This window comes from Diadema setosum, chromosome 6 (genome assembly GCF_964275005.1).
Source record: "Diadema setosum chromosome 6, eeDiaSeto1, whole genome shotgun sequence".
NCBI classification, from domain to species: Eukaryota; Metazoa; Echinodermata; class Echinoidea; order Diadematoida; family Diadematidae; genus Diadema; species Diadema setosum.
Window position 1 is genome coordinate 18,426,646 of NC_092690.1, and position 14,442 is coordinate 18,441,087.

The 14,442-nt window shown below is 40.0% G+C and overlaps 1 protein-coding gene across 1 annotated transcript in view; it reads right to left on the reverse strand.

Moving 5' to 3' along the window:
* LOC140229594 (sushi, von Willebrand factor type A, EGF and pentraxin domain-containing protein 1-like) overlaps nt 1-14,442 on the reverse strand; it is a 62,519-nt gene that overhangs the window by 27,317 nt on the left and 20,760 nt on the right. Inside the window, 5 exon segments of the mRNA XM_072309838.1 lie at nt 6,124-6,197; nt 6,744-6,959; nt 7,858-7,967; nt 8,823-8,926; nt 12,261-12,491. Of these exon segments, the coding sequence (XP_072165939.1) occupies nt 6,124-6,197; nt 6,744-6,959; nt 7,858-7,967; nt 8,823-8,926; nt 12,261-12,491 (735 nt within the window).

Sequence of the window (14,442 nt, forward strand, 5' to 3'; positions counted from 1 at the left end):
GTGGAAATATAAAAATTTCGGCTCACTCGCTCGTACTAATTAAGAGTATTTTTTTCAAGTCCTCATTTGTTGGTATAAGTCGTTATCTATAAGGCCGTCACGATATCTCGATTAGAATTGTAAGATTTAATAACCAAAACATGACAAGAATTCCATGTTTTGTTAGCTGAAATACAAAAAATTTCGGCTCGCTCGCTGCGCTCGCTCGCCAAAATTAATCCCCCCCCCCCCCAAGATAAAAACAAAACGTGATGATGACGCTGAAATATACAAATTTCGGCCCACTCGCCAGTACTAATTTAGAGTATTTTTTTTTTCAAGTCCCCAGTTTGTTGGTATAAATCGTTATCTATAAAGGCCGTCACTCTATCTTGATTCAAACTGTAAGACTTAATAACCCAAAACTGACAAGCATTCCATGTTTTGTAAGCTAAAATACAAACATTTCCGGCTCGCACGCCAAAATTTATTTAAAAAAAAAACGAACAAAGATAAGAACAAAACATGATGATGACGCGGAAATATAAAAATTTCGGCTCACTCGCACGTACTAATTCAGAGTATTTTTTCAAGTCCTCAGTTTGTTGGTAAAAGTCGTTATCTATACGGCCGTCACTCTATCTTCATTCGAACTGTAAGATTTAATAACCCCAAAATGACAAGAATTTGTAAGCTAAAATACAAACATTTCCAGCTCGCTCGCCAAAATTTATCTAAAAAAAGAAAAGAACAAAGATAAGAACAAAACATGATGATGACGCGGAAATATACAAATTTCGGCTCACTCGCACGTACTAATTTGGAGTATTTTTAAAGTCCTCAGTTTGTTGGTATAAGTCGTTATCTATAAGGCCGTCACTATATCTCGATTAGAATTGTAAGATTTAATAACCAAAACATGACAAGAATTCCATGTTTTGTTAGCTGAATTACAAACATTTTCGGCTCGCTCGTTGCGCTCGCCAAAATTTATCAACAAAAGGAGATAAAAACAAAACGTGATGATGACGCTGAAATGTACAAATTTCGGGTCACTCGCCCGTTCTAATTAGAGTATTTTTTTTTCAAGTCCCCAGTTTGTTGGCATAAATCGTTATCTATAAGGCCGTCACTCTTTCTTCATTTGAACTGTGAGATTTGATAACCCCAAAATGACAAGAATTCCATGTTTTGTAATCTAAAATACAAACATTTCCGGCTCGCTTGCCAAAATTTATATATAAAAAAATAACACAGATAAGAACAAAACGTGATGATGACGCGGAAATATACAAATTTCGGCTCACTCGCACGTACTAATTCAGACATGTCAGAGTATCTTTTTTTTTTTCAAATCCTAAGTTTGTTGGTACAAATCGTTATCTATAAGGCCATCATTATATCTTGATTAAAATTGTAAGATTTATTCAGCAAAAAAATATCAAGAACTCCATGTTTTGTAACCTGAAAGACAAAAATTCTGCCCCCCCCCAAGGAAAAACGCAGTATCTAACATTTTTGGCGATTTTCACTTTTTGCATAAATATAGTCAGTGGGCAATCCTTCTTCATATGACATATTCAGATTTTTGAAAAAATGTTTAGAAAGCCACTTTTCCGTAACTGCCAAACGCAGTATCTACACTTAACTTGCACTTTCCCCAAGGAAAAACGCAGTATCTACATGATGAATATTTCCCCGAGGAAAAACGCAGTATCTACAAAGCTAGTCTTAATTACCAGGCACTGTTATTTATATATGTGAATACTTTGCCGGTTGTTCTGTATTTTGAACGTACATTGCTTTCTTTAGACATACTTGCTCAATAATAAGACATAATGTTCAAAATATCTAACCGAAACAATACTGATTAGTAAATATTTTGATGAGATCGTGATCCTAATATAAAACACAGTGTGTGATTAAGACTAACCGAGTGCACATTAAACAATACAACACAACACTGACAGCTTGCAGCTAGCTGCACTGATGCTGTGCAGCAGTCAGCACAGGGCCCGGCTAGTCAGCATACAGTGGGAGTGTGTACTTGGAATAAAACAAAATGTTGTCGTGGGGAAAATTACTCGTGAGCCTAGCCCTCAAGAAAAATTTATCTGCAGATAATGAGTAAGTTATTCAAAACTATTTCAATATTGAAAGAATAAAGCTGATTGTTTGTCACACGAAGCGAAGTAAACACATACAAATGCATGTTTGTCACACAAAGCGAGGTAAACACAAATGCATACATTTGTGTTTACTTCGCTTCGTGTGATAAACGATCAGCTTTATTCTTTCATATTCTACCTCAATGATTAACATTATCCGTACTATTTCAATATTAACTTGTTGTGAAGTAACTTTGTTATGCCTAGACCCTTGTCAAAATTCCTCAGGCTCCGAATCCGAAAGTTTCGTCGAAAGGCAATAGGCCTAGATCTAGGCCTAGACTACGATTTTGTGTTGTATCGGATAAACGTCAGGTTATGTAACATGTTACACCCTCCCTTAGATCTCAGTCTAGATTGTAGACTTGTCTAGACAGTAACGTTTTAGTCTTGCGTCTCTTTTCTAATGTTAGACTTAACGTTAATCAGAACTTTCAGGGTCCGTATTCCGAATGTCTAAAGAAAGATCTAGTTTTGGACTTGAATAGGCCTAGGCCTACTCTATGGCAGGCCTGTAGTAAGAAGTCTAAAACTTAACCACTTTTTAGAATCCTAAGTCTAGTGAAGTGTCAATGTTCAATTATCTACTCCATACCATATGTTATGTCATGTACTAATTGACATATACTCGGATGTACACCAAATTGTAATACTGAGTGGAGAGGCTCAGAGACACTCATAGGCACAGAGCTACGTCAAGTATTGCTCCTAAATAAATGTCTCGTAACTGCTGAATCACGCCTGTCAAGGAATTATTCTTTGTGTCAAGGATGACAACATAACATGGTGGCAGCTGCGGGATTGGAATTAATCTTATTTTTGAGGAACTCTCAAAATTACGACTGAAACTGTTTTTGGAAACACGAATCCAGACTTGGAACTGCACCGATGCGTCGCCTCTCCCACAGTCTAGTGACCGCATCACTGTAGCACTGCATCGTCTGTGCTATCCCTGGAACTACCGTGTTGTGCCTATGCAAATTCAAGTCTCCCGCATACGCGGACTAATATGCGTCAACGTTGAATCGAACACTCGACTCGTAAACTGAAAAAGTGACAAATTTGGAAACTGTTGAAACTTCACCCCGCTGTTTTGGCCCTATTGTGTGAGTTTATGGACGCTTTCCGGCACGCAAAGGGTTCATTTCGCATAGCCTACATGCAAAGATCAATGTTATATTGGATTTTTGTGCTCGTTTCGCCAAAGAAAGCCGTCATACTGCGTGAGTTTCGGACGCTTTCCAGCACGCAAGTGAGTAAAACAACTCCATATCTACGGATGATTTTCGCTGCTACGGAATAAACTGCATTGTTTCAACTCTGCATTGGAATGTTTTGTCCTTGATGGAATGATGTTTTGCAAACCTGTTCTGTCTCGAGATGTGTGACACTGACTGAGTTAAATAATGGTTTTGGACGCTTTGCAGCACACATCCAAGACAAATTTTGCCACCGCCACACAGGTTAGTCTGTAAAACAGCCGTTCTCACGGCTAGTCCAAACTAAGTTAGGCCTACTGCCAAAGTTAGTGAGAATAATCTGTCATTTTGAAACTATCGCCGATCGGTACTGGCAGCCCAGTTGAGAACGCATCGACGTACGTGATGTCTAGCTAGCTAGCTACGTGGATGAGCAATCGAATCGGAGCTGAAGCCTTTTGAAGGAACTATTTTCTGCCGTTCAAGCAACAGTCCAAACGCTAGGACAACTGGCGACGGTACGGATGTTCACCAAGCGACCAACGTAGAGCGAGCAGCCCCAAGCCAAGGGCGAGGACAAGGCCGAGCTCAAGTTAAATACAACAGTGCTGAAGTTATAAACTAAAAAACAGTGATCTGAAAGTGAAAGCATGAAATTCTTAGTCGTATGACTGCAAATGAGATTGAAATTTGAGAGCTGGAAATTACTCTGTTGAATTTGAAACCTTTGTTTTAAATCCAGGATCTTTTTAAAATTAATTTAAAAGATTAACTCTCTGGTTTTATCAATTTAAAATGAAGTTGTAACGGTTAGACTGGGTTAACTTCTGGCTACATTGTTTATTTAAAAAAAAAAGAATAAAGATCTTATTTGGTTTGGTGTATTGTAACGTTAGATCTATATTGTAAGTTGGCCAAACTACATCAATTAAAGATTTTTTTTATGTGTAAAGTAAAATGTAAATTAGAACAGTGTCTAGATATAGACGTACCTAATAGAAGAAATTGATTGTCAATAACTGGAGTGTGAGAATTGAGTTATTGTATATTTAATATGTCCGTAAATATCACCTAACAAACTAGGCTGATTTTTTTCAATTTGCATAAATTTTGTGATTTAGGCCTATTGGAATTATTTAACATTGTAATAGTGCTATTAGTGGAATTCAGAATTGAATTTTGGTTCAATCTATTATTAGCATCAATTTGCTTGCAGCATGCTCTAACGTTAGATAGGCCTACCGCACTCACTGGAATTTTGAAAAAAAAAATAATGTAACCTCTAACGTTAATAGGTTTTTAAACTGATTGATGTGTAATTAGGTTTCTAACATAGAACTCTAGTGTATTCAGATACTGATATTTTGTATTTGAACATTTTATTCAGTACTCATACCGACATTTTCTTTTCATGTGTATGGAAGCATTCGATTTATATTTGTGCCTATTTCAATTGAATAATGGTGTTTATTATTAACTGGAATTGCATATTTCCCTAACATTGCAAAAGGATTATATTACAATTAAACTGGGCACATACATTTCCTAAACAGTCTTTAATTTCTCAATTGATATTCAAAGAACATACAATGTATTTTATGTGATTGCGTCTTATGTCATGCTAAGTTGACAATTTTATTTTCATGTACCGTACTGATGTTTTTCACAGCATTTTGTCGGTAAACTAGATACCATGGCTGGCCCCCTCCCTACCCCAACTTTTGACTGGGATTGCCCAGACAAAGCTCAGGCATTTAAAGAGTTCAAACAGCTATCCCAAATGTGGTTTAACGTAAAGGGAATCAAGAAAGAAGACCAATACAATTACATAATAATGTGGTCAGGTCGCGATGGTCTTCGCGTTTTTAATACATGGAATCTGACTGAAGAGCAGTTGAAGGATCCTCAGAACATTTGGAGTAGATTGGAGAGTCACATCCAGCCTACCGAAAACTTTCGTATCCACCGACTGGAATTTCAGCGCTACAGACAGCTGAATAATGAGGCTATTGATGACTTTGTTGTTCGATGCAAATCAAAAGCAGCCAAGTGCCTCTTTCGTGATGAAGACATCCAAGAAGAACGCATAATTGAGGTACTGATTTCTGGAGTTCAGTATCCGGAAGTCCAGAAAATGCTTCTCGCTAAAGACAAAATGACTCTGAAAGAAGCCCTGGATATCGCGAGAACGCATGAAGCGAGCACAGCACACATGTCCCAGCTTCGAGGACTAGAGAACAATGCTAATGTTCATACAGCTCAGAAAAGCCGTACCTGCCCGAATTGCGGCACGATCCACCTGAAAGGAAAATGTCCCGCATACTCCTCTACTTGCCACAACTGCGGAAAAAAAGGTCACTGGAAGAAGATGTGCCGGAGCAAGAGCAGTAGCAGAGGAAAAAACTATGACCGCCGTGGACCACCCAAACAGAAATCACAGTTTCATCAAAAAGGATGGAATAAGAGAAAAGGGACTCACGGTAACAAAGCTGTCCACCCACTTGAAATGACAAGTGATGATGAACATGCAACAAGTGAATTCAACTCACTAAAACTTGAGACTCTGACGTTTAACAGGGACCTGTTATTCGACAGCCTAACTGCTGATGTACGCGATGAGGTATTTGCCACACTAGCCGTAGACATTCCGAATAGACGAGGAGATCACACTCTCAAAGTGAAAGTTGATACAGGAGCACAGGGTAACATACTGCCTACCCGCATCTTCAAGCAGATTCATCCAGAATGGACTGACGGGGATGATACCGCACGCGAACCTCTGATCTCCAGGAGCAGCACACGACTCTTAGCGTACAATGGTGCAGAGATTCCCCAGCACGGGACAGTGAACCTATCGTGTAGATACAAGAATGGGCAGTGGCACAAAACTACATTCTTTGTGGTTGATACTACCGGACCAGCACTTCTTGGTCTACCCAGTTCAAGGGAGATGGAACTGGTAACACTAAATTGCGCTGTGCAGGCATCAACACAGGCACCTGTAAGGAATACCAAGGACCTACAGACAAGGTATCCAGACAGGTTTGAAGGCATCGGCAAATTCCCTGGTGAATTTCACATTGATCTAAAAGATGATGCACAGCCGGTCATTCACTCCCCAAGAAGACTCCCCATCCACTTGAAGGAGGAACTCCAAGGAGAACTCAACAGGATGGAGGAACTTGGAGTTATCAGAAAAGTCACAGAGCCTACTGATTGGGTATCCTCAATAGCCCTGAGCCGTAAATCCAACGGAAAGCTTCGTGTTTGTCTTGACCCCAAGGACTTAAACAGGGCATGCAGAAGGACCCATCACAAGACACCTACACTTGAAGAGATCACCTTCAAGATGAGCGGAGCAAAGGTCTTCAGCAAACTTGACGCCCGTCATGGATACTGGAGTATCGTCCTGGACAATGAATCCAGTCTCCTAACCACATTCAACTCTCCGCTTGGACGATACTGTTTCAAGAGACTTCCCTTCGGCCTAAATGTGTCGCAAGATATATTCCAGGCAAAGATGGACGTGATCTTGGAAGGATGTCCTGGTGTCATAGGAATCGCCGACGACATTGTAGTCTTTGGCTCCTCCGAAGTGGAGCACGACAACAACCTGCATAGACTCATGCAGAGAGCACGCGAATACGGACTAGTGTTCAACCTAGACAAGTGTGACATCAAGATCTCCTCTGTCAAGTTCTTTGGGTGCTACTATGATGCAAATGGCATCCACCCTGATCCTGAGAAAGTGGCCAGCATCAAGGCACTGTCTCCCCCTCAGAATGTGAAGGAGCTACAGCAATTCCTCGGAATGGTACAGTACCTTTCACCATTCTTTCCCCACTTAGCTGATCTGACAGCAGACCTTCGGGATCTCACCCGCAAAGACAGAGAATGGCAGTGGTCAAGTTCACACCAGATGGCCTTCGAGACTCTCAAGAAGAAAGTTGAAGAGCTTACAACTCTGACATACTTCGACCCATTGAAGCCGACAGTCATCCAAGTAGACGCATCACAGAAGGGCCTAGGAGCCGCCCTCCTTCAGGACAACAAGCCTGTTGCCTTCGCGAGCAAAGCATTGTCCCCCACCGAGCAACGGTACGCCAACATTGAACGTGAACTACTAGCAGTAGTCTTCGGATGCACACGTTTCCACACATATGTGTTAGGATCTAGGTTTACTGTCGAGTCAGATCATAAACCTTTGGAGAACATCCAGCACAAGAATCTTGCTGACACCCCACCAAGACTCCAAAGGATGATGCTAAGGCTTCAACCGTATGATGTCCACATCATGTACCGTCCAGGAAGCACGATGCTACTTGCTGATGCACTCTCGAGATTGAGCCCAATCTCAGGACAGACCCTGGACATAGAGGAAACAATCCATGTCATACACTGCTCTGACACAAGGCTCCAAGAAATCAAAGAGCAGACCCTGCAAGACAAGACCATGAGTTTGCTTGCCACAATAGTGATAGAAGGATGGCCCGAAAATGCACGGGATCTACCCAAGGAGATCAGGAATTTTTGGTCTTGCAGAGACTCCCTCTCTATCGAAGATGGCATTCTCATGAAGGGAGACCGGATCTTCATACCCCCACGGATGAGGAAGGAGGTCCTAGAGAAAATCCACATTGGACATCAAGGCATAGTCAAGTCGCAGGCATATGCACGTTCGTGTGTATTCTGGCCTGGCATAGACAAAGATGTGGAGAATATGACTCGCTCCTGCACTCAATGCCAAGCACACCAAAGAAGACAGTCTGCGGAACCACTCACAAACCATGAGGTACCCCAAGGCCCTTGGAAAGTTGTCGGTACTGACCTGTTTCACTTCCGTAACGACGAATACTTGATCATCGTGGACTACTTCTCTAAGATGCCGTTCGTTAGGAAATTACCTGCCCGGTACTCAAGTGTGGCTGTAATCCGCCTGACAAAGGCAGTATTCAGTGAGCATGGAATCCCAGAGAAAGTGATAAGTGACAATGGGCCACAATTCTCTAGTGAGGAATACAAGAGATTCAGCCAGTCCTGGGGATTCACACATGTCACCTCTAGCCCACACTATCCCAGAAGTAATGGTCAAGTTGAGAGAGCAATACAAACTGTGAAAGCAACCCTGACCAAAGCTAGAGAAGGCGGCCAAGACGAGTTTCTAGCCATGCTCTCCATCCGCAATACCCCCATAGATAGCAAGCTTCCGCCACCTGCAGAAATACTGTACAGGAGAAAGTCTAGAAGTGCACTTCCTGTGAAAGACACTCTGAACCGTGGTAACATACCAGACAATGATGAGATCCGCCAGATGCTTTGTGACCGTCAATCCAAGCAGAAAGAAAACCATGACATACGCGGTACAAGGAAGCTGCCGAGCCTAGAGATAGGGCAACAAGCTACTATGAGGGACAGCAGAACAGGACTCTGGACACCGGTGGTCGTGAAGGACGTATGTGCCGAACCAAACTCCTACCTGGTACAGACCCCCAATGGGCACACACTGCGTAGAAACCGTAGTGACCTGAGAGACCTCGGTACCACAAAAATGCGGGTCCACTTTGCCCCCACCCCTGAAATCTTGACACCCAAGAAAAGCCAGTGTAAGAACACCCCAGGTGTATACACTACTAGAAGTGGTCGCACTGTAAGACCACCAAAGAGGCTTATCACAGAGTAGCAAACACATACTCTGCTTTGTAAATACTGTTTTATGTGTTAAGGATAGCCCTTGTGACTATTCCATTTTTGATTGAAAATTATTTGTTTTGAGATGCATGAGGCAAAGCACTTCAAATTATTCACATTTATGGAAAAAGGGAGAAGTTATGTGGTGTAAACTTTGAAACATACTGACATAATGTGACAATACAACACCCAATGCTGAGATATGTATGTTTAGTCAGACCTGTTGATAGAGGTGCATATTAACTTCATGAGTTAACCAAATTTATGAAAGCTAATTCTTATTAGAATTCAATTGTGATAATGAACTATGTATGTACAATGTATGAAATTACCATAGTTCACTCTAGCTTCACCCGTAAATACATGTAGTATAGATTGAACTTTTGGCATGCTATAACATACTAGAAATGAGTAAAAGCTTTTCAATCTACGCATTTTGGAATTAGTCAAAATTGATACAGTCTTTAATCAATCTTTATGTATCAGTCACAAGAACAATACTAGTGATATATGTGCATGCAATTAGTTTATTCATTTTAGGCAATTGATTTACTTCAGACAATGTGGAATTGTTACATTACTGAAGATAATTGCTTTAACAACAGGTCACAGATAAATTGCTTACAATGTGCAAGTTGCTATTCCATATAAATATATTGAACTTGCATATGTGCCACATTCAGTGGCAGATACTGTATAAATGTTACACGGTGTTATGATCAAGATACCAACTTGGCGTTCGTTGAATAGAATGTGTTTTCTAAAGTTGAGCGGTTATTCTGACTCGGTTAAAGACCTCATCTTCTTTGTTGAGAGAGGGGATGTTATGTCATGTACTAATTGACATATACTCGGATGTACACCAAATTGTAATACTGAGTGGAGAGGCTCAGAGACACTCATAGGCACAGAGCTACGTCAAGTATTGCTCCTAAATAAATGTCTCGTAACTGCTGAATCACGCCTGTCAAGGAATTATTCTTTGTGTCAAGGATGACAACATAACACCATACTGTCTTAAAATTACATAGTTGACAATAGATAAGGGTCCATGTGAAAAATAGGTACCCACGGTAAATGGACAAAATAGAGACAGTTAAGAATAAGTTGTATTTTAATTCTTATCGGATCTAGACAGTGTCTAGACCCTAGTGAGACTGGGTTGCGTAAAATGCATGCATGATCCCAGAATGATGCTGCATGCTACATAACTTACAAGTACAAAAAAGTTAGGCCTACATTACAAATTTACATGACGTTAAACTTAGGTTCAATCCAGAAGGAATAGGCCTAGAGAGCGGATGTCACTTCATTCTAGACCGGTTCTAGATGTATTTTTTTTTTCTAATCAAAGAGTCCTGGCTCGTGTAGGGCTTAAACCTTCTGCAGTTCTAACGTTAGGCTATTTTTGTTTTTTCTGTGAGCATCGTGCATGTATAGCGTGAGGCGGTAGACTCGTGTAGCCTGCTACGTAGCCAGCCTAGAATAAACGATATAAAAACTAGACCTAGTCTAGGTCGATCTAGGTCCAGACATCCGATTTAGATTTATTTTGGTCTAGACAGACTGTAACCTAGACTGTACAGATCTAGATCTAGTATTCTAGATGCTAGTTAGCGGCTAGGCCATGTAGCATCACATTACAGCCCTGGCAAGCTTCATATTAAACACGTATCGACGTAACGTTAGGCCTACAGCAAGATCGGTCTGGGATACACTTTTAAGCAAAACGTTCCAAGAACGATCTGTTATTTAACAATCTTATGAAGCCTGCTCTGTAATCAGGGCATAAATGGGGGGGGGGGGGGTGGAGGATGCATCCCCCAGGGCCAGAGAATACTTGAACAATGATGTATACATGCATACATAATTATGGCAGAAGATTAATCCTAGTCATTCCGCTGTAGATACTGCGTTTTTCCTTGGGGAAATTCGTTCCATTGTAGATACTGCGTTTTTCCTTGGGGAAATCAGTCAATTGCGTGGGGTTTCCCCAAAGTATCTACATTTTCATCAATAACTGAAAAACAAAACAAAAACACAAAATGATATTTTCCAGGAAAATTGGTAGCTAGATAGACTAAAATTCCACAATGAAGGAATTTTTCAAAAGAGTATATTTTCCAGGGGCTTTGGCAAAAATATAAAATGGTGAATATCTCGGTTGTTTAGAAATGGAGCTGGATGTAGATACCGGTACTGCGTTTTTCCTTGGGGGGGGGGGGGGGGGGGCAGAATTATCGGCACGCTCGCTGCGCTCGCTTGCCAAAATTTATCAAAATGTATTACATTTAAATCACCCTCAAAAGACCCCTTTTAAGTGCTTGATACAGCATATCATGAGGACTTTTTTTAAAGTTCCTACTTGGAAATGGGTTTTGGGTTGAACACTTTTTCAGAAATTAGTGGCGCAATTTTCGTTATTGGCCAGGGCAACGTTTCCCCTAGATACGCCACTGAACGTTACTTACGTTAATTCTATGTGAAGACCGATCTAATGTTGCGACATAAGACCAAAAAAATGCAACTAAGTGATGGGGGAGAATATCATCCCGTTCTCTGCGAATGAAGTTATCAGTTCATCCTGCAATTTGGCCAATTCTTCTGCAATTGCTACCTCCACTAGCCGTGTTATTATGAGTGATGTTCAAGGAAATGGATTCCTAATCATTTCAATTAAGAAAATGCAACTACTATAACAACAAAAGAAAACTGAGTAATTATTTCTTTCTTGACTCTTTTTAAGGGGATCATTGAGAGGCAGCATTAAAAAAAAAAAAAAAAAAAAAAAAAACAAACGTACACACACTCTTTTACGACTATTGCTTTGAATTTCTTAGAAATTTTCCATTTTCTGTGAACACTCTACATGAAAACCTCATGTGATCTCTGTCACTTCCCGCGCTTGGCAAACACTGCTTCTCTTGAGTAAATTGAAAAAAAAAAAAGTATTGCATGCTGGCCCTTTTCCACTCAACTCTTGCATAAACCTGAAGTCACAAGACAAAATCATGAAACATCGTGTGTAAGGGCACGACGGAATGCCTGATTATTAAAGACAGGTGAATAACCGACTATAGTTAATGTGCCCATTTTGGTCATTCATACAATAACAACCCTCTCTGCTACTTGAAGACAAGTGCGAGCACATTTCTATATCTCTGAAACATTTCTATTAAGTCTGGCATTCGGTAAAACACAGTTAAGCATCTCTCTATAGTCTTACCGCACGTCGGCCACGGTCGCGACCAATTACCGTCTTGACATGACACCCACCGCCACGTGTACTGACTTTGGGTGGGTCGAGAGTGATAACCTGCGTTGCACTCGATGCTCACCCAGAACTCTTCGCTATGTGTGTACCCTTGATCCGAAGGTGCACGTTGGTATGGATATGTCGAGAATGAAGCCCTGTAGTTTCCAGTGGGTGTTGTGGGAGGCATGCATTTCAAAATCTCTGCAAAACATACAGAAACAAAAGGTGTACCACAAATGACAAGAAATTACTGAAATAAACATGAAAGGATCCTTCCATAACATCAAACATGAATATTTGGAATTGTTTTCTTTTTTTCTTGTTGCTTGCTTGCTTGTTTGTTTGCCAAACATTTTCGTTAAAGTGCTTCAAGGACCGAGTGGGAAAGAACAAAGGTGGAAGGTTGAGAAAATTCAATCTTTTACTAGAAATTAGAAAAATAAATGCAAATGATGAAGAAGGTGGAGAGAGAGAGAGAGAGAGAGAGTGTGTGTGTGTGTGTGTGTGTATGTATTTGAATGACAGCAATTATGCTCTGTAGATACTTCTTTCGAAAATTAATGTATACACGTAGTTCAGAATTTGGTTCTCTACTCGTCGAGGTTATTCTAGACGACATTCTCCATGATAAATTATTGTTTGTAATTTGGTTTATGTTTTTGGACCATTCCTGTCACTATTAAAGAGCTGTAAATTCTCAAACGCAGTAAGTTTTAGAATTCATCCTAGTTTTGTGAGCACATCAGAAGCATTGGTGATGAAAATGTGTTAAGAGGATTTTATAGTTGTGGTTGAGACCTAACTTTAGGTTTCTTTATAGTTTTTATTAGATAATGAGAAAACTCGTATAAAATGTGAAAGAGCATGTAATTCCCAAGGAATTCAACGTTTATTTGATGAAAATATGTTTTGCAATGGCTGAGAAAAAACAGAGCAATCCTAATTAAAGGTGGACGCATCTTTTACTATACGATCGCTTTGTTTTACCATGGAAAGGTAAAAAACAAAGACAAGAACAAAAGAAAAAAACAAAGTAAAATGCAAAGTAAAATACAAAGTAAAACCAAAGTAAAAACAAAGTAAGACAAACGATCACGTACACACACGCAAAAAGATTTTTGAGTTACTGCTGTTGTACTTTATTTCTGGATATTTCAGTCATTCAAAAAAAAAAGAAAGATTTTCGTCGAATAAACTTTGAATTCCTCTAAGAATAGTATGCTTTTCATAAGAAGATTCTTGGTATCTCACAAAACTTAACTTTCCAATCCTCATTTCCATCAATACTATACAATCCTTTTAAGGGAATTTTAGATGGTTATAAACACCTTCAGTTGTAAGTGGGAAGAGACTGAAGTGAATTTGTCTGCCCGAGATCCACTCTAACCGAAAGACGATTCCTTGGATAACCATTTCTCTATAGGGATATCGGAAACATTTCCTCGTGCTATACATTGTTTTATTCTAAGGCCAGAAATCAAAATTAACCCACTTCTTACGATTTTTTGGTTCAGTCCCTGTAGACATGAATGATCTTATGTGGAGGATCCATTAGGTGACCGTTTACAGTGGACTCATACCAGACCATAAGACATGAGTATAGTATACTCATCAGCGAGTCGCGTAAAGAATACGAAGTGCTGTCCTCTTGCAGATAGTGAAAATGCAGTTAAGACAATAATGAGCTATAGTTGGAACTTCAGCTCATTAATGTCTGAATGAATTTAGATACTCTGCTATATTCGATCACATCCTGCAACACGTCATACAGTGTCATGAAGTGACACCTTTCTGTCTGAAGTACTTCCCGGATGCTCCTCTCTATATCGTTTTTCTTTTAGCTTCCTGTTACTGACTAAGTCAAAATTAGTCTGGAGTAGAGGTGTGGGCTCTAGTGGTCTAGTGAATTTCGCTATGTGTTTTCAATAAAAAGGTTCAGGGTTTAAACCTTGAAATGTACCGCGCATTTATCACTAATAGAGAGACTTAACCCAAAACAATTTTCGATCCTCACCTAAATTTAGTATACTACGAGATTTATGGGTACTCGATGATAAAGCGAACATAAATATAATTCAATATCAACAACTATACTGGACTTACACTTTTGATTTATAATATGAATCAAAGTAAGATATGCATATTTGGAACA